This window comes from Mus caroli, unplaced genomic scaffold (assembly GCF_978045245.1).
Source record: "Mus caroli unplaced genomic scaffold, Mus_caroli_1 scaffold_5, whole genome shotgun sequence".
NCBI lineage: Eukaryota > Metazoa > Chordata > Mammalia > Rodentia > Muridae > Mus > Mus caroli.
This window is the reverse complement of record NW_028227260.1, coordinates 7,508,084-7,529,457: the sequence shown is the minus strand read 5'-3', so window position 1 is coordinate 7,529,457 and position 21,374 is coordinate 7,508,084. Positions and strand designations below refer to the sequence as shown.

The window sequence follows — 21,374 nt, the reverse complement described above, 5'->3', positions numbered from 1 at the left end:
TTCAACCCTATGCCCCAGTGAAGTCGTCCCTGTTCAGAATTTTTACTCTTTTATAGACACAGCTACCAGAATCCTCTCTGTGTCCTGGACATAGTGAAGTTTTAAGTTTACTGTTTCTACTTAAATTTCTTGAATGGGGCAGTGGGAAAGAGCGACTGGATTTTTATGTGACAGAAAACATGCCCTAACAGATGGCAGATGTGCAACATGTGTTTACTAACATGCCTTTCAATGTTTCTCTTACATGCCCTTATATTTTCCCTTGAAAAAGAGGGAAGCTACATCTAGTGAGTTTACAGCTACCGGGCCCCCAGCTAAATTAGATTGTTTCTTATATGAAGTGCTGCCTGTAATTAAAGTTTGGGGACACACATTACTGGGTGGTGAAGCATAATAACATACATAATTTTGATTTATATATTCTCTTCCCCCCACACCTTTTTTTAGTGTAAAAATTAATTTATTATACAGCAATCACACAGAATGCTTTTCATCTAGGAGGAAAATGGCTTCTGCCTCCTTTTCCACCCAACTCACGATACTGTGTTCTTCAGATGCCATACTTTCAAAGGAAAATAAAAAGGCCTCAATTTCCAAAGAAGCAACCTCAACTAACATTTTTAAGTGACACAGGAATGTTTCGAAGGACTACAAAAGAATGATCTGTAACATACAAAATGCTATTCTGACCATTTTGGTAAAAAATAAAATTAATCCTCTGATGTGGGAAGACAGGAACTTATCTACCAATATGTATAAATATAATTGTGATGGGTTGACATTTTCTATGCTTAATTCATTCAGCAAATATTCCATTTTATTTTAAAAGTTGGGGAAAATTAAGGTTTTGTTTGGTTGGTTGGCTGGTTGGTTTAGTTTTGGTTTTGGTTTTGGTTTTGGTTTTGGTTTTGGTTTTGGTTTTGGTTTTGGTTTTGGTTTTTCGAGACAGGGTTTTTCTGTGTAGCCCTGGCTGTCCTGGAACTCACTCTGTAGACCAGGCTGGCCTCGAACTCAGAAATCCGCCTGCATCTGCCTCCCAAGTGCTAGGATTAAAGGCTTTTTATAGTATCCGAGTACTTTTGTTCTCATGAATAAAAGGGAATTCACTTGGGAAAACAGGTTTTTTTTTTTTTAAATCAGATTATAGAGAAAAGTTTTTTATTCTTCTATTTTAGAAAATTCACACTAAGATGGCCTTTTCTCAGTGCAGATTTCCTAGCTCTGCATGGTTTGTCAGCCCTTGGGTGGTTTAAGGCTTAGTGCTGCACTGAGCCTTACTCCCTGCAAACACACACCTTTTAAAATGAAAACAAAATCAATGAAATCTATTTCTTAACAGTGATGTCTTTCTTATTTAAATTAAAATGTATCATAGAAATAGATTCAGGGTAGGAATGGTTTAAGATACTGGTACTTGATTAGTTTTTGCCTTTAGATATACAGATATGTAATTTGTTATTCAAATCCTCCTGGGTCCTCCTCAGTACTAAGTCTATGAGAGTATCCTTCTCTCCACTCTCCCTTCTCTGGCCACATCTGTTCCAGAATGGCTGTGATGCTAAATCTATTCCCAGGTTGCTCCCTCCTCCTGGTCTGAACTTAACTTCTTAGCTTAGAGAATTGTGCTGTTTATTTAGCTTAGACAGGCAGTGACTGTGGTACTCTTCTATGAATCTGTGATATTTTTTTCTACTATAATAACGTAAATGCCTACGAACATTCAGGACAATTGTGCTTAATGCCATTTGAGTGAAAAACATCCTAATTTTACTCTAGCCTTGTAGTTTATGCTTGGAAAACTAGCTGTTTGGTGTCAACAGTGCTTGGAATATGTAAGCTGAGGCAAATCATTTCTGAAATCTTTTTTAAAAATTAGTTAAAAAACTGTGCTTGCTTCATTAATATATTCAGATTGCTGCCTAGATATGGGATTTATTTCAGTTTCTATTTTCTCAAGTGCTTTATACAGTTGAGATGAGCAGAGATAGTTTCCTAAGGTAGTCACTTCACAACAGCCTATGTTATAGATCTAACCATATTATTCACTTATACCCTCTAGATATTTACTAAATGATTCCCAACAACGTTATGCTTTGCCATTCAAAATGACCTTCTCTCCAGCATGACTTCTGGCTGCTTTAACAAATAATTGTTGTCACCAGGTATGTCGGGAGTCCTTATAAGATGCTAGATAAAGGTAGTGTCTATAGATCTTTTCCATGGAGTAATGAAGACCTGTTAGTATAGCAGTAGAGAAGTGATTTTAGGTCATGGTAGCTCTCAGAACTCTTTTGGAAGAGTTTCTTTCTTCTTTAGCTTTGCTCTATACTATCTTTTAAGCCACCTCACTTGTAATGTCTATAGATGGTGGAGTCATTCAGTGCCATATAAGATTAAAATAAGCCCCAAATCCACATGCCTCAAGAAAGTTGTTTACTATTGTGCCATTTGCCTTCTCTTGAAATTGTCTAAGAAGTAATTTGCATGGAAACAGCTGGTGGGTACTGCCTTCCATCTTTAATTCCAGAAGGCAAACGCATTCCTACCTACCTACCCCATTCTCACTCACAAAGTCATATACAGGAGAGTATGCTGCCTTGGTTGCTAGCTAGATGAACCAATAAGGTCTTAGCGATTTATCTGTCTCACTATGAATTCAGTTGCAGCTTTTACATTATTCTAGCATATTATGGTTCCCAAAATACACTAGAACCCTCTCTTACATCTCCTGTGTATTACTCATTTTTAATCAAAAAATCCTGACTTAACACCTGTGACTAAAATGTTGCCATAAACCTGTCACAAAGATAGCTTGTGCAATAAATATAATGATCCCATAAAGCACCATTAGTAAAAAGATCTGGAACTCTCAGGCACAAGTATTTCCACAAAGGTAGTAGAGAAATAGGAATGCAGAGGACAATAAAATTGTTCCTGAGCAATGTTTAGTTCCAACTCTTTTTTTCTTTTAAATGTTTCTTTTATTTGAAGCATATCTGTGTCAGGGTATGTGCACATGAGTGTGAAAACCTGCAGAGGCCACAAGAGCTGGAATTACCACCCAACAAGGAACCAAACACCTGTTCTTTGCAACAGCAGTAAATACTTTTAACCACTGGGCCATCTCCGAAGCCCAAAGAACTCTTTTTTATCATGTGATATAAGCAGAGGGCGGGAGTTTAGCATAATTGGGAATGAATTGAGATAAAAGGAGACAGCGATAAAATTGGCATTCCTGCTTGGTTTGTTTTTATGATGGTGAGTCCACTTTTCTTTCTTTTGTTTCTGTTTCTTATGGCCCTACTAAGATACTAAAGCATTATAAATCAAAAGCATTCTGAGGCATCTTCAACATCATGAAAGCCTTTGCTTGTTGAGATGTCCTAACCCATAAAGACTCTCCTGTACCTCTTATTACAACTTTCCAATATTTGATACTTCCTTACTTTTTTCATCAGGTATTATTAAATATCTACTGTGTCTAGGATATGAGAATGCAGCAAGAAATAAAACAATATTTCAGCTCCCTTTGAATGTGCATTTTGCTTGTGCTTAGTAGAAGTGGACAATAATGTGTCAGGGACAATAATGAAAAGCACTCACCTGAAGAAGGGGACACAAAATGCTTGTGATCAAGGGGAGATTCTCCTAATTCAGTTATGTTTGCACATAGTACTTAAAGAACTGAATGAGGCAGAGGCTACCCTCAGGGTAGTGGCTAAAGAGGGAGGAGCTTGCATGTTCTGAGGAGGAGCAGGGTAACTAGAGTGTGAAAGGTGAGCAGAGATCAGAAGTGCAGTTGTCACAGTTGGAAAAGTAGCAGGGTGGGGGTGAGCTCCAATAGAACTTTATAGATGCTACAATTTTAATTTATGTAAATTTTATGCACCAGGTAACCTTGTTTTCATTAGTTCCAACCATTTAGAATGCAAAAGCTTCTTCTTAACTCACAGGCGGTTCAAAAACAGGCTGAACCCTGTGGCTCATGGGGCACAGTTTACACATCGGATTCAGTGTTGGTACACTGTTTGATTTTATTGATGGCATACATCTGTGTCTGACATGTGTGGTCTGTCCCTGTTGATTACACCCTCACCATGAGGATGGAGGCTTTTCAGCAGAGGAGTGTGTCCTTGTTTTGTTTGCTGCTGTGTTCTAACCACCACTTTGCAAAGCCTGTCTCACAGTAGATGCCAAAAGCGGTATTTATTGGCTGGTTGATAGACTAGCCGTGGAAGATTCTGACACGGCCAGGTCAAAGACAACACTGGACAATCTCTGGTCATCACCATGGCTCACCTGGCTCCATGATTTGTATAAAATCCAAAACCATTTTTAAGGTAGTGTATTTAGCCTGTTATTTTACTGTGAGAATGAGATAAGGTTTACACGACTTTGTTGAAGAATTCAGAAATGTCCTTCCAGCCCTATGCCATCAAACAGGGAGTTCACTTCCAGAACCCAAAGATAGAAAGTGAAGTCACTTTAGTCCATTCTTTCAGTCTGATGGTCACAGAAAGCTACACAGAACAGCATCTAGCCATACAGTGTCTGTGCCCCACTTAGACACCCTCCTGTCTTTATCTCTGAAAGCCTTCAGAAGCCCTATCTGTTTTCATCTTGGGCGCTAATAGAAAGATGTGGAAATTTTTGACAAAGATACTCTGGTCAGATGCTGTCTTAGTGAGTTGCTTGGGAAACCCTTTCTCCCTGGGAGAAAGAAAGCTGTACATTCAGTTCAGTAAACATGTGTGGAATGTCTTCCATGTGCCAAGCACATGAGTGGACACGATGCTTCTTATAAAATAAAGATGTCTTAGTCATTTTTGTGTCTTACCAACCTCTGGGGAGTTCACTTTGGCCTGTATCAAGGATTATTTTAATGCCTGAAACTGTAAGTAATATTAAAATTTCTTTTTAATTTTCATTTAGTTATGCTTCTCTCATATTTTCTATCTCAACTGTAGTTTCTTTTCCCAGCCTATCCCTCCCAACTCCCCTCTCCCCCAGATCCACTCCTCCTCTGTTTCCCTTCACAAAAGGGCAGATCTCTCATGATATCAACCAAACATGGCATATCAAGCTGCAGTAAGACTAGGCACCTCCCCTCATATTAAGGCTGGATGAGGTGACCCAGTAAGGAAGAGAAGGGTCCCAAAGGCAGGCAAAAAAATCAGAGACGCCCCCTGCTCCTACTGTTAGGAGTCCCACAAGAACACCAAGCTGCACACTGTAACATATATGCAAAGGGCCTAGGTCAGTTCCTTGCAGGCTCCCTGATTATTGGTTTTGTCTCTGTGACCCCCTGTGACCCCCTGGTAAGTTGATTCTGTGGGCCATGTTCTCCTGGTGTCCTTGGCCCCTCTGGTTCCTACTATCCTTCCTCTCTCCCTCTTCTGCAGGATTCCCTGATCTCTGCCTAATGTTTGACTAGGGGTCTTTGCATCAGCTTCCATCAGTTGCTAGATGAAGCCTCTCTGATGATGAGTATGCTAGGCTCTGGTATAAGAGGATAGCAGAGTACCATTAGGAATCATTTCACTGATTTATTTATTGCCAGTTGTGCCTAGGTCTCTAGAAGATCCAACCTGTGGCTCCTGGCCCTCCAGGCAGTGTCAGGCATGGGCTCTCCTGGAATGGGTCTCAAGTTGGACCAGTCATTAGTTAGCCACTCCCACAACTTCTGTGTTACCTTTACCTCAGCACATCTTGAAGGCAGGAAAAATTGTAGGTCAAAGGTTTTGTGGCTGAGTTGGTGTCCCAATACTAATACTTGAAATTTTGTGTAGTTACAGAAGATAGCCAGTTCAGGATTCATATCTTCCATTGCTAGGAGTCTAAGCTAGGGTCACCCTCATAAATTCCTGGGAGTTTCCATTGCACTAGATTTCTACCTCACTCCCGACGTGACTGGAGAGATGGCTCAGCCATTAAAAGCTAGGCTCCCAACCAAAAATACTATAATTTCTACAAGGTTTATTTCACCATTAACTGGATCTCACTAAATAACTATAGATAGCACTGACATGTTGGGAGTATTGCTTTTTGGAAAAAGGAAATCAACATTAAATAAAAATTATTTTCGGAGAGAGAAAAAAATATTTTGCTGTTCTGTTGTGACTGAAACTCTTTAGAAAGTATAATTTTGATTGAATGAATATGAATAGCCGCCTCAGACACAGAAAAAAGTTTAATTCTGTGCGGTGGAGGGTCTCGGTTCCGGTAGGGGAATTTGGTTTTTGTTTGTGTAGGGATTCATTGTGGGAACGAGGAAGGTAGAGGAAAGAGTCTGGTACTTTAGTGGGACCTGCCCGGAAGATGGCAAAGACGGAATCAGGAGAGACATGAACACTGGACAAAAATAAAAATAAAGAAACAAGGGAGGGCAGAGTGAGAAGAGACGACCATGGGACAGAAAAAAAAAAAAAAAGGAAGACAACCTAGGGAAGGACTTAAAACTGACGACAGAGGGTCGGAAAGACAAGGACGTAGGGAAAAGAAAGGAGAAACCCCATCCTCCAAACCAGACTGGTGGGACCAGGGAGGGGGCTGGGTGAGGGGACTGGAAGCTTTGGAGGCCTCCGCGGAGCAGAAGAGATCTAGTCCAGCCAGATACAAGGAATAGGCCCCTTGTCCCCGCCCCCAGGTCCCGGGTAGGGTAGGGGACTGGTGTCTCAGTGCTGCAATGGGGGGGGGGGGTGCGCCCCTCCCCCAGTCCCTCCTCAAGCTTGACTTTGTTTTTTGTTTTTCTTTTTTTAAATTAGATATTTTCTTCATTTACATTTCAAATGCTATCCCCTTTCCTAGTTTCCTCTCCAAAAGTCCCCTATATCCTCCCCCAGCCCTGCTCCCCAACCCACCCACTCCAGCTTCACTTTGAAAGGTACGCTCTGGCGACGTCCGCCAATGCGCAGGGGGGCGGGGCAGAGGGGTGGAGTCGGAGAGGCCGGCGGCCTGCCTCCAATCCAGTGAGAGTGGGCGCGGCCTCGACTGCGGCCGGCCCCGCCCCTCGCTCGTCTTTTCTGCCCCGCCCCCCCCGCCCCAACCTCCTCGCTCCCTGCGGATTGAGCAACTAAGTACCACCCACATGTGTCCAGAAGCCTGTGTGCTCGCCGCTCACTGGATTCTCTCCAAGTCCATTCGGTGCTGGTGAAGGTTAGGCGTGCCCGGGCGGAGCCCAGCCCCAGTCTCCGTCCTCCCCGGCCGCGCCCCCTCCTGCCCCATTCATGTGTGGTGTGAACCGGTGGCTCTTGTCCTTCTGGCGCTGCGCGGGTAACTGTGACTCTGGAACAGTGCTCTGTAGTCTCTGCACATGTTTCTATTGATTGCTGGGAGAAACCTCTCTGATGACAATTAGGCTAGGGATCAATCTATGAGTACAGCAGAATATCATTTTTTATCCTAAGTCACTGGACTTTCCAACCTCAGGGTTCTGGTCTTCCAGGCTGTGTCAGGGGCTCTTTTTTCCTTTTGAAACTGTGGTCCAAACCTGTAAAATAGGACTTTGATAATAAGGTCAATTCATCAGTATTTTTAAAAGCTTTCCTCCACATGAATTCAAGGTGAAAGCAAATCTAGGAACTTCTGCTCCAAATCCTTCCCAAGAGGGAATGAGTAAAGCAATCAGCAGTGTGGCCATTTCTTAGTGACCTAGGTAACCACTTAGATCTCTAGAACCAGCTTTGCTCTGTGTATAGTAATATGTATAAGATGACAAAGTAGCATTGCAGAGACCTTCAACCCCGTGCTTTAAAAACTGGTTGTTGGAGCTAAAAAACATCAGAGAATGATTTGTTATTTAGGAGGAGAATCTTAACAGTCTTGAACTAATTACAGAACCAAGGCAGCCACTCTAGTAAGAAGCAGAGACCTGGGAATGCTGTCTCTCGGCCTCTCATCTTGCTGGTTGATTTTAATCAGTTTAGATTTGATTAGCACTTGTATCAGAGAACTGGAAGAAATAAAGAGCAACTCATTTGGCAAAAGTTCAGCAATGAAAACCACTGCAATCCAAGGTTTACGTGTGTGTTTGGGACGATAGTTACACTTTGATGTTGAGTTTTCTCATACACATGTGGATAACATAAAGTTGATTACACAAATATCCACCAGTGTAGAATGCCGATTAGAAAGAGATCCATTTTCAACGCTTCCCAAATGTATGCCCTAGATAAATTACTTGCTTTTTTTTTTTTGAGTCGTTAGTGTTTCCATTTAGAATTATAAAGTGACTGTTTTCAATTTCTGAGTTATTTCATACTAGGTTTCAGTTAGCAGACTAAGAAGGCTTTCAATAGCTTTGAGTATGAAAGTCAATGTTGTGGTTTTACAAAGAAACAAGTCATAGGAGATATTTAGTCTTCACATCATTTAATATTTTAATTCAGTCTGCAGGATTGCTACCTCATCCTAAGGTTTTTTAGCATAGGCTTAAAAAGAAGAAAAGAACCTGAAATTGAATTGAGACCTGTAAGAAGTACAAAGCCATATATCAGCTTTATCCAAGGATGGTATTGGATGAAATTTTACCTCCATAAATGAAAATTCTTTCATCAAAGTACAATTTAATAATTTTTCATCTAAAATTTTAGAGGGGGTTCATACATGAGTACTTGTACATTTATTATTTTCACCTCTCCCTTTCCTCCATCCAATTCCTTCTGACTCTCCCCTCCTCCTTAAATTCATGATCTCTTCTTCTATAATTATTGTTACACACATAACTGCGCATGAGCATGCACATGTGCACACACAGACACATACATACACTGAGCCCAACTTAATAATCTTTTTGTAAAGTATCTGTTGGCCTTTTTCACTAGCTTACTGAAGCAATGCTGTCAAACCTTTTATCTTGAAGATTGAATAGATGTGAGGTAGCTTTTCCATAGAACTAGAAAGAGGAGGTGAATGGTCAGGCAAAGAGGCCATTGACAAATTAGGATCATCATGTGTAACAGTTGTCATGGAAATGAGCAAGTGTTCAGTTTTGTCTACAGGGTTCTCAACTAAAGAAGCTGAGCCATGCTACTCAAGTTCAGCAACCTGCTCACGTACCCCAACTGTGCTCTTTAAGATTCCTGCTCTCCCTTGACAAAAAACGTCCTTGTTTCCAACTGTGGAGGGATATGAGAAACCACCAAGATAATCTCCCTGAGCTGCTGAGGCAATCTTGCTCTCTACAGAGCCACATGGCTACCTGTGGCTCACCTGTTTCAGATGGTAGTCTTTTTAATCTCTCCATACTGGGCCCAACTAACACATTTCCTACAGCTTACAGGTATAGTTAATACTCTCCTATCTCAGGCAAAAATATACATATATGCATGTGTATACTCCCATCTGGATTTAGGTAAAATGGCTAAGGTAGCTTTAGCCAGGTACAGTCACACACGCCTCAGATGTCAGGACTCTAGAAGCTGAGACAGGAGGATCACAATTTCCAGACCAACCTTGGCTGCATAATAAGAACTTGCCTCAAAACAAGAACACCACCACCACCACCATCACCACCACCAACAACAACAAAAGGCATAACCTTGAAGATAATGTGCTTTGAGACTTTTTTAGTTCATGAACTATAAATGTTAAGAAAAATGGTAAACAAACATGTAAGGCAATCTAAGTAGAAAATGCTGATAAACAATGGAACCATGAAGTTAAAGCTGCAGGACTGATAGATGTGAGACTGGGGAAGACAGGTGATCAAGAACTCAGCTCCAGAACTTGAGAGATAGCTTAGTTGCAAAGTACCTCCCCAGCATACACAAGGCCCAAAGACTGATCCCCAGTGCTTGGGAGAGTGGGAAACTCCAGTAGGAAATAGGCTCCATTGGTTTTGATGGTTTTGATGGCATAATATATAATTGTATGTATGTTTCATTATTTCATATAACCAAGCCCCTACTTTTGAACAAGAAGTTACATGTTAAAAAACCTTTTCTTGACTTGGAACCCCCACGAATATACCGGTCTAGTCTAGTTGCACTGTATTAGCCATTGCAAGTCAGACGCAACTGAAGAGAAGCAGTGAGACTTCAGCATAAACAAGGAAATCAGTGGCTGTTGTCACAAAATTAGTATAATAGAAGAGTCTATAGCTTTTCTGTGACTGCTGTACTGCAAAGTACCATAAATTTGGTAGCTCAGAACAACAAAACCCCCCAAATCAAAGTGTCAACTCTCTTGGCATGAACATTACCTCGTCTGCTTCTGGTGGCTGTAGGCAATCCCTGAGTTGTGGCTTCATCACTTCATCTCCATCTTCACATGGCCTTACTGTGTCTATGTTTTCTCCTGGATTCTAAGGGCGTTGGTCATTGAATTTTGGGTTTATGTGACTAATACCACAAAAACTTTACCTCAATTCTATAATGCATCTTTTTTTTTTTTCTGAATAAAACAATGTGCAGAGGCTCTGGAAGTAAGGAAGTAGATCCTTCATGTCAAAGGACACCATTAGACAACGATTTTTTTTCTCCAGACACAGGTCTACATCAGAATAACCTTAACTAGTTTCTTTTCAGATGCTCTATAGTTTCAATTGTTAGCAATCATGGTTATCAAGATATCTTTGTAACTCACTCTTAATTAGGATTTTTCTTTTGAGCGATCATCCCGGTCCATGTTGGAACGATCTGAACAACAGATCCGAGCGGCTTCTAGTTTGGAGGAGTTGCTGCAAATTGCGCACTCTGAGGACTGGAAGCTGTGGCGATGCCGGTTGAAGCTCAAAAATCTTGCCAGTATGGACGCACGCTCAGCATCCCATCGCTCCACCAGATTTGCGGCAACTTTCTATGACACTGAAACACTAAAAGGTAGGTGCATGGGGAGAGTGGTATATTTTGTCTTTATCACATAGCCAAGTTCTCCCAAAAGTTTGAGCAGGGTAGTTATGCATCAGTGGGGCACAAAAGGGCTTTGACTTTGTGACAAAATGCTTCATTGAAAAAAGTTGGGAATGGGTCTCAGGCATCCACACATGCCCTCCATAAAGAAAAAGGTGTAATAAAACATAAACAAACCAGTCACTGCAGGAATCAGTTCTCCCCTTCCATCTTGTGGAACAGGATTCTAACACAGGTCTTCAGGCTTGGCAGCAAGCACATTTAGCCACTGAACCATCTTGTCAGCTCAAGAATTCTGATTTTTTTTAAGTGTCTACTCCACAAAGAAGTATACTTAATATGATTTTTATATCTACACCTAACACAAGGACATGCAAATTATCAAAATAAATTTAGCTCAGAAATTTGAGGACAAAGCAAATACAGAAAGACTGATTTTAGTAAGGAGAAAATACATGTTCACTTAAGAGCAAAAGAACCTCAGATATTTAGCAAAAAGGAGCTTTTAATTGCTATGCTGACAGAGAGAAAAAAACCAACAGTTCAGCCATAGATTTTTTTTCTCTTCAAAATCTTGAGTTTTTTATTTAAACGTGAAAAGGGTGAAGTTGAAAGGTAAGGTATGCTAGTGGTTACTCAGAAAACAACAAAGACATTTCTTGACACGAAATCATCAAAGCTTACAAGTAGAAAATAACATCCAGTCAGCGTCTGTATCCTCAGGTTCTGCCCCACTACCCACACACCATGGGTTCAGCCAGTCACACATCCTTAGGGAAGTGCTTGTGTACTGAGCAGATGCAGACCTTTTCTTGGCATACAACGTACTGAAACAACTATTCATATGGGGTGTATACATTTTATTGGTTACTGGAAGTTATCTAGACATGATTTCAAATGTACAGAAAGGTGTAGGTGGACTATTTACAAATTCTAGCCCACGTTATATAAGGGACTTGGTAACTCAAAGCTTTTAGTGTCTGTAAAGTGTCCTGGAACCAGTCTTCCATAGACACCAAGGGGCCATTATACTTCTAAATTGTTTCCTGGAGTAGGGGTGGGGATGGATGTGTGGTGCACACTTATACCACTTTAATGACATCCAGACTGAGAAACAGACTCTTTACAAAGCAACTATTTATATATACTGTGCCACAATGAGTGAACTGTTTTAGCATCAAGTTGTGTGACCTTAACTATGCCTTTACCTCTCTGATGACATATCAAAACAACCCAAGAAACTAGTGCCATTGTTACTCTTAGTCTTAAAGATATAAATATGATTTCATAGTACATGAGTACATCTATTGTTTAATTTCAGTTGATCCTTAAGCCAAGCATCCTTTTTTAAATAGATATCTTTGTTTCTCCTGTTTGTTAAAGAATAATAGATTCTTTGTAATTACACCACACACACACACACACACACACACACACACACACACACACACATATATATATATCATAGGATTTGACTATGGGAAAAGTTATATGTAGTTGAAGGAATCCCACAGCAGTGTAAGTGGGAAGAAGGTTCTTTGTGCTCATGCGTGGGATTGTGTGACAAGTGTGATGAGACACTGGGAACCACAGTCAGAGCTTTGAGGGTCTAGTTGTTCATTCATGTTGTGATTTTACATGGACTTCACAAAAAACAACCACATCTGGAGATCACAGGCTTTGACTAGATTACTGCTCTGAAGGTCTGAGGGGTATGTACAGATGAGTTGTGGAGACAATTTTTACTATAAAAATTTTTTAAAGTCAGCCAGGTGGACATTTTATAAGGAAGATGCCATAAAAATTGGAGAATTCGCAGTCTCCATGCTTTCTCTCCTAATTATATGGAGGATTATCTGAAGCTATTCATGAAGTTACAAGCAATGGAGAATCAAATAAGTGTGTTACACCAATTATGGTTTGTTATCTACCCCCTGTCATAGATTTCAGGGTAATTCCCTAGGCAGTAGTAAAGAACACTGGCCTTAGGAAACCTTAGTCAGTGCCACTGGTCATAACTGCATGAGATTTTGATTGTAATCTTCTCCAACTTTTAAAACTTAGAACTTTAAAGAGAAAAAGCAAGTGGAAAGTAACATTTAAATAGCATTAGAAACAAGGGATATTTTCATAAGTTACTCCCTCTGTCAAAGATTTACGACTAGTAGTAGCAATTGAAATAGCACCCCAGTAATATTTAATTAAATAATTAAATATAGCCTGAGGATAAATCTTTATCATCAGAAATTTTAAAATGTTCATTTTATATTGTGTGTTTGTATGGGTATTTTGCTGGTGTGTATGTCTGTGCACCACATGTGTGCAGTACCCAATGGAAGCCAGAAGAGGGCATCAGATCCACTAGAGCTGGAGTTGAGACGTGAGCAGCCATATGCATGCTGGGAACAAAATATGGGTCCTTTGGAGGAGCAGCCAATACTCTTCTGAGCCATCTCTCCAGGTCCATCAATGCACATTTTTAAAGATAGTGTACAGAAAGAGTTTTTCAGGTATTACCCCACTTGTAAAACAGATATTTTTAGCTTCATGCTTTTGTGGATTTGAAATACAAGAATTGCCAAGATGATTGTTTGGTTTGGTTTGGTTTGGTTTGTTTTCTTTTGATTCAAGGTCTCTCTGGAGGCTACAGTCAAGGCTTCTTGGTCTGGGTTCTGATCATCTCAATGTCCTTGCAAGTTCATTCAGTTGTTTGTAAGATTAAGTTCTTCACAGGCACTTGGACTGTGAAGGGCTCCTTTCTTCACTGGCTTTTGGCCAGGGGCAGCCCTCAGTTTGAGGTAGCTTCAGAAATGACTTTCAGGCTGGACAGGTAGTGTGGAGATTAAAAGCACATACTGCTCTAGAAGATAACTTAAGTTTAGTTCCTAGTACCTATGTAGGGTGGGCTTACAACCACTCAGAACTCCAGCTCCCAGGGTATTTGTTAACCTCTTCCAGTATCTGAGGGCTCTGAACGAATGTGCACCCCACCCCTACACATATGTGCACCACCTCACACACACACACATATGCATAATTAAAAATAAAATGATTTTTAAATAAAGTGGCCCTTGGTGAGAAAAGAAGTGGGGCAGTGAGAAGAGAGGGTAAAGAGAGGTGGGGACAAGAGAGAAACAGAGTCAGAAAATAGTTTCAACCTAAGCACCTAGGTGGCATTCTGCTTTGCTGTGTTCTCTTCACAAAACGCCAATCACTCATTCTCATCAGCACACAAAAGGAGGGGAGATTGCACAGGGCATAGTCACCAGAACTGGGGGTCACCAAGGGTCAGTGTTAAAGCTGCATACTACAAAAGGTTTTCAACATACTCCTAGGATGACATAGTCTGCATTTCTATCTGTGACAAGCTGAAAGAAACTCCCCCTGCTCCCTCAAACATGTAGGGAGGCTACACACCACATTAAGAGTCAAAATCTAACTTAAAAAATGATGAGAGTGGGGCTGGAGAGGGCTCACCTGTTATGAGCAGGTACTGCTCTTGCAGAGGACCCAAAGTGGGTTCTCAGCACCCACATCAGGCAGATCAGTACTGCCCTAAATCCAGCTCTAGAGAATTTAACACCTCTGATATTTGCAGGCATCTGATCTCTCCCTCTCCCTCTCCCTCTCCCTCTCCCTCTCCCTCTCCCTCTCCCTCTCCCTCTCCCTCTCCCTCTCCCTCTCCCTCTCCCTCTCCCTCTCCCTCTCCCTCTCCCTCTCCCTCTCCCTCTCCCTCTCCCTCTCCCTCTCCCTCTCCCTCTCCCTCTCCCTCTCCCTCTCCCTCTCTGTCTCTCTCTGTTTGTCTCTATCTTTCTCTGTCTCTGTCTCTCCCTCTCCCTCTTCCCCCCCTCTGTCTCTGTCTCTCCCTCTCCCTCTTCCCCCCCTCTGTCTCTGTCTCTCTCTTTCTGTCTCTGCCTCTCCCTCTCAGTCTTCTCTCTCTCTCTCTCTCTCTCTCTCTCTCTCTCTCTCTCTCTCTCACACACACACACACACACACACACACAGAGAGAGAGAGAGAGAGAATTCAAATAAAATAAGTATTTTAAAAATGGTGAACACCAGACATGATGGTGCACACCTTTAGTTTCAGCACTCAAGAGACAGAGGCAGGTGGATCTCTCTGAATTCTAGGCTACCAGTCTGATCTACATGGCAAGTTCCAGGCCAGCTGGGACCCTGTCTCAAAATAAAGGAAAAAAATGGCAAGAGAAAATGAAACAAAGCTATACAAGAAAAATACGTATTCTTTGCTTGGAGGTGTGTGGTACATGTATATGTACACATGCATACAGATGCAAATGCGTCACTGTTTGTGCATGTGAAGGTCAGAGATCAATGCTGAGTATCTTCTTTAGTTGTCATTCTCCAATTTAGTTTTAGAAATAGGCTCTCTTGGGATGGCTCAGTGGTTAAGAGCACCGACTATTCTTCCCAAGGTCCTAAGTTCAAATCCCAGCAACCACATCCTGGCTCACAGCCATCCATAACGAGATCTGGAGCCCTCTTCTGGAGTGTCTGGAGACAGCTTCAGTGTACTTACATATAATAAATAAATAAGTCTTGAAAGAAAGAAAGAAAGAAAGAAAGAAAGAAAGAAAGAAAGAAAGAAAGAAAGAAAGACTCTCTCATTGGAACTCAGCGGGTCCCAAAGGGCCACGTGTCTCTGCTTTCCCAGCACTGGGACCACAGTACATCAATGTGCCTCGCTCTTTATGTGAGTTTTCAGGATCTGGACTAAGGTCCTCTCATTTGTGCAGCCAGCACTTTTCCCACAAGGCCATCTCCTCAGCCCTTTGTTTCTCTTTTTATTTCCAGAAATGTATTTCGGGTTTTTTCTGGTTCCCCTCAAATTAGCTATGGTCATGGAGCTGTTCCTTCTGTTAAAATGAAAGGGCTTATCTCATCATCTTCTGTAAACTATCAGATGGTTTCAGACCTGCAAAGTCTGATTTGAGAAAAAAAAAATAATCCCCATGGAATGTCCACTCATGTGTTTGCCAAGTCTCAGGGCACTTACGTAAGCAGAGAGCAGATATTCATTTTAAAACCATTCCTACCCGGCTTCAGATAGCAGAAGTGCTATCCAGCGGTAGCCTGTCTGTTTCTTGATAAACGCCACTCATACTTTTTGTCTTCACCTTATTCCACTGACTTCCTTATTAGTCACCCTTTATATGCAAGGTATACTGCTCTCCCCTAAGGGGGAAAATATCTTATGAAGTCATGGTATCAATGGAAAAATATAGAGGTTTTACTTTTACATTTTTTTAAACAAATCTTTGTCTAAAGGATGGAGAAAAATATCCATCTAAGGCTTAGAAAGGTGTCTCAGTGGTTAAGATCACTTGCCACTCTTGAATAGGACCTAGGTTCAGTTCCCATATAGTGGCTTGTTGCAAGGGATCCAATGCCCTTCTCTAAACTACAAAGGCACCAACCACACACATGGTACACATACATGCAGGCAAAACACCCATACACATAAAATAAAATGAAATAAAATAAAATAAAATAAAATAAAAACATTTCTAAAAGACATGTTTAAATGTCCACCTAGTAAAATAAACAAGTACAAAAGAATGAGTTGGGTTGAGGGAGCGTCATGAAAAGCATGTCAGGGCCATTTTGCCTACTGGCCCCAATGAATGTTATTCCTGTAGTTATAGATGAAGAATGGCAGAGGACCCAATGCAGCCCTAGAGAGACATGCATAGAAGTCGCCAGTGAGCTGGGGAAGACAACCAACACATTCTTCAAGCCCCCCTGTGTAAATGTCTTCCGGTGTGGAGGCTGCTGCAACGAAGAGGGTGTGATGTGTATGAACACAAGCACCTCCTACATCTCCAAACAGGTATGAGGAAATGAAGATGCTGTCTCTAACCTTGCTGCCCAGCACTAAATACTTCATGTGCTCAACCTCATTTAATTCCCCCAAACAAACACACAGGATATCTTATCCTCCTTTGCAAACAAAGAAACAGGCTCAGGGAGGTAACACAATATCCAAGATGGCACAGTCTCAACAGATATCATCTACCTAATGCTGTAGTATCAAGAATTAGTACATATGGACATTACATAACAGGGTGTCAAAAAGAAGGAAGGAAGCTGTGCCATCCATCTCACACAGCTGTTTTGATGTATTTCGTTTACTTGGAGTAACTGAGAAAAGGTTCTTGAAAGGTGAACGTGAGAAGGACCAGCTAAGAGGAAGGGGTGTGCTCTCACTCTAAAACTAAAGAGGCTGAAGGAGGGAGCAGACAAAGGAACACAGGGAGAATGGTAGAGGACTTCTCAATTGGCAGTTGCCAACCATTAGCATGGCATGGAATGGAAGCGGGCTCTTTGAGAGGCAAAGCAAGCAGTCATGAGAGCTAGTGGCTGCAGGCTCACAGCCCAACAGGGAAGGGAGGAGAGAAGATATCTCCATCGATCGCTGGGGTAGCATGGGGAACAAAGGAACAATAGGCAGCACAAGACTTTGGAAAGCATCCTGCAGTGTTCATGAGAGAAATAAAGTGTATCAATCACATCACCTTTTGCCCTGTAGCTAAGCTAAGTGTTCCTTTCTGTAGCTATCATCTTCTTGTAAAGTGTAGTGAATGCATTCTCAAAACACTGTAATCAAGCCACATTCCTGTTGGCCCTCTGTTTCAAATTCCTCACATGTTAATACAACTTATCTAGCATTTGCTTGGCTCCTCGTGGTCGTGTAGAAGACAATTATATAGGTGCCAAATACATGCATGCCAAGGAATGTTCTAAATGCCCATTTGTTTTGTTACTAGGGTAAAGTTTTCTTAATTTTGCATTCCCTACCATCTAAACTGTCCTTGACACTGGAGCATTATTTTTGTCTAAACCCTTTTGGAGAATTGTGGAACTCAGAAATCTGACCCCTCCTATTTGATAATTAGAAACAATGATGTAAGTATGGCTACAATCAACTGTTAGTAAGGCCATGCTTGCATAATATAAGAGGGTTCAAATCCCGATCGTGTTATTCCCTGAAGTATAAATAACTGAAGAGTTGTGCAAGAACGTGACATTTATGCTGAAAAACACCCTTACTTGTTCTTGTTTTCATGACATGACGGAAGGTCCAAATAAACACAACCTGAATGAATTGTTTCCACTTAGTAGATAGTTGATTGCTTTGTTTTGACTGAGGCACTCAACAAGTGATTCATATGAATGAATTTATTCAAATGTAAGTGTACAGCGGGGATTTTTGTTTATTCCAAATAGCCATGCGTGTGCAGTTTGGCACTTTCTACCTTAAAGGTACAGACCATGTGATCAACTACCTATTAGAACCAAAGTAAATCGAACTGCATGGAATGATGATTGAGTGGCCAATGTCTCAAAATCAAGCTCAAGTTCATCTACACTTCATGAAAACACTCTTGAAACTTGTGTGTGCTCTTTGGGTATCTCTTTATCTGTCATGTAAGGGATCATGAATAAATATAATGCTTTTTAAATTATTTTTTTTAATTTTTATTTATACTGTATGTGTCTGCTACATGAATGCAGTGCCTGTGACAGTCAGAAGATGGCACGAGATCTCCTGGAGCTGAAGTTACCTGTGTTGTAAGCCACTTGATATGGGTGCTGGGAACTAAAACAGGGTCTTCTGCAGGAGCAGCAAGTGCTTTTAACTACTGAGCCATCTCTCCAGGGCCCCCAAATATAATGAGTTTTACAAGTGATAAATAAATTAATCATCAAGTGTGTACAAAAGAGCAGGTGTATAGGAACATAGAAATAAGCATACTAGCTATAATTATCTGTCTGGATATGGTCCCAATTTAGCTACACAATACTTTTATAGCAAATGCCCTAAAACTCAGGGGCTTTAAGTTATTCTCTCTTGTGTATCTGAGGTTCAAAATTCTCCAAGGTGCTATATGAGTCCAACCTGCTTCGTATGTCCTCCCTTGGACTAGCATGGCTTACAGACTATATCCATTTCATGGCTTTACCATAAGCAAGACATAATAAATCTCACAAAGCATGCACAGTCCCAATTTGTACTATGTCGTGTCAGCTAACATCTTATTGGCCAAAACAAGTTTTATGGCCAAGCTCAATGCCAGGAGGTAGGAAATTGTCTGTCATCAATAGAAATGGTTTGGGAAGGGATGAGTAAGTAGTTTAAATAACAATAAAATCCACCCAAGTCCCAAAGAACCACCAAAGGTTTTATTTTGTTTATACTTACAATTTATATTCAATTTTAAAAACAAGAGCAGAGAGCAGAGATTTTAAAGAACACGAATGATAGTGAAAAGAACAGATTTGGAAAACACTTAGAAGACCAAGCTGGATAAGGCCCCTTGTCTCCTGACTCCCAGCATTCCAAACCGCTTACAATGACTCACTCTATTGCTCATGAATAACTTTGCTGAAGTCATTACCATAAAGGATAAGGGCAAAAATGCAGATGGTGGAAACTGAGAAAAGTATACAATAAAATTTACATCATGGTTCTCTTTCTTTGCTGTAGCTCTTTGAGATATCAGTGCCTCTGACATCAGTGCCTGAGTTAGTGCCTGTTAAAATTGCCAACCATACGGGTTGTAAGTGCTTGCCCACGGGCCCCCGCCATCCTTACTCAATTATCAGAAGATCCATTCAGATCCCAGAAGAAGATCAGTAAGCATTTCCTGGACTTGATAATGTCTGTTCTTGCTTTTGACAAAACTGTATGTACATTCCTTTACCCATTATAGAGGCATCCTCAGAAAGACATATGTTGCATATTTTCTGTTTTATGGAGCATTAAAAAACAAAAAGACATGAAAGTAGAAGGGGAGTTTTTAGGGAAAGGAAGCAGATTAAGAGGAGGAGGCAGAGGGGAAAAGAGAGGAGAAAAATGAAGGTGAAGTATATTTTATGCATGCATGAATATGGTATGGTGAAAACCATTATTTTTTTTTACAATATACACTAATAAAAATGTTGAAGACACAAATAGAAATAATATAAGTAAAGTTACAAAAATTACATTCTCTTCATTAAATTTTTTCACCTTCTGATTGCAAAACCAGATCTATTCATAGTATTTGACGAACACATTATTTTTTTTTACTAGGTGCTAAATCTATATTACAGTAGGACCCAAAACCTTGAGGATTATGAACACGGCATGTTTAGTTTCAGACACCTTTAGGGTTTTACTGTGGGGGTTTTTTTTTTGTATGTTTGTTTTTTATTTTGAATTTTTGAGACAGGATCTCACTTTGTACCCCTGGCTGAACTGAAACTCACTCTGTAGACCAGGCTGCCCTTGAACTCTGCCTGTGCTTCTTGAGTGCTGGGATTTAAGATGTGCTGCCACATTGGCCCAACACCTTTGTTCTTAGAATGAGTGGCCAAATGCACTGTAAAACTGCTCCAGCCTCATAGCTACCATGTCTCCCCTCACTCCTGTGCAAGCAGTGACTCTCATAAATTCAAGTTTAGTTTCTAAAGTTTCCCTAATAGAATATTTATAACTATAGAATTATTATGTCATAAGATGTCATTTCTAAATATAAAATAAGCTCCATATTTTCTTTTTTTTTTCCACTGTTTTTTTTATTACATATTTTCCTCAATTACATTTCCAATGCTATCCCAAAAGTCCCCCATACCGCCCTCCACTTCCCTACCCTCCCATTCCCATTCTTTTGGCCCTGGCATTCCCCTATATTGGGGCATATAAAGTTTGCAAGTCCAATGGGCCTCTCTTTCCAGTGATGGCCGACTAGGCCATCTTTCGATACATATGCAGCTAGAGACAAGAGCTCCGGGGTACTGGTTAGTTCATCATGTTGTTCCAACTATAGGGTTGCAGATCCCTTTAGCTCCTTGGGTACTTTCTCTAGCTTCTCCATTGGGCATATTTTCTTTTGTTTATGTTTGTGTCTATGTATGCATGTGTGTGGGTCTGCACATCTGTGCACGTGCCATTGGAGTCCAGGAGAAAGTGCTGGATCATGTAGAGTAGGGATTCTAGGTGGTTGTGAGCCGATCCACATGGGTCTTGAGAACTGAACTCAGGCCCCCTGGAAGAACAGTACTCATTCTGAGCTGCTGAACCGGCTCTTTAGCCCCAAAGTTAAGGTCTTTACAACTGTTCTCGCACAGCTGTAATTTCTTCACAGTCACCATGCCGTGAGAGGCAAACATTTGTTCTCCTGTATAACTCTTTGAAACAAAATTTGAAAGCACTAACATGCTCCACACAGAATGTTTAGATTATTAGATATCAAATATTAAGAATGACTTAATATTGCCAAAGTAGGGTTACTCTGAAAAACTTTTAAATCGGGTTCTTTACTTTCTTTTCCTAGATGTCCCCATTCCAAGAAACTCTGTCCTATTGACATGCTGTGGGATAACACCAAATGTAAATGTGTTTTGCAAGACGAGACTCCACTGCCTGGGACAGAAGGTAAGGATGGCAGTAGTGAAGTAGTAACCATACTGATAGAAGGAATACAGCATTTAGCATGGCTGAGCATTCACTATGACCAC

At 40.9% G+C, this 21,374-nt stretch overlaps 1 protein-coding gene across 2 annotated transcripts in view; it reads left to right on the top strand.

The window, feature by feature from the left end:
- The window catches only part of Vegfd (vascular endothelial growth factor D), a 30,246-nt gene that overhangs the window by 2,179 nt on the left and 6,693 nt on the right, over positions 1-21,374 (top strand). Inside the window, exons 2-5 of one of the 2 annotated variants that reach the window (XM_021153978.3) lie at positions 10,595-10,820; positions 16,511-16,701; positions 19,360-19,508; positions 21,191-21,291. In XM_021153978.3, coding sequence (XP_021009637.1) covers positions 10,595-10,820; positions 16,511-16,701; positions 19,360-19,508; positions 21,191-21,291 — 667 coding nt within the window. The remainder of the gene's footprint in view (positions 1-10,594; positions 10,821-16,510; positions 16,702-19,359; positions 19,509-21,190; positions 21,292-21,374) is intronic. The other variant, XM_085837914.1, reaches the window with a different exon arrangement.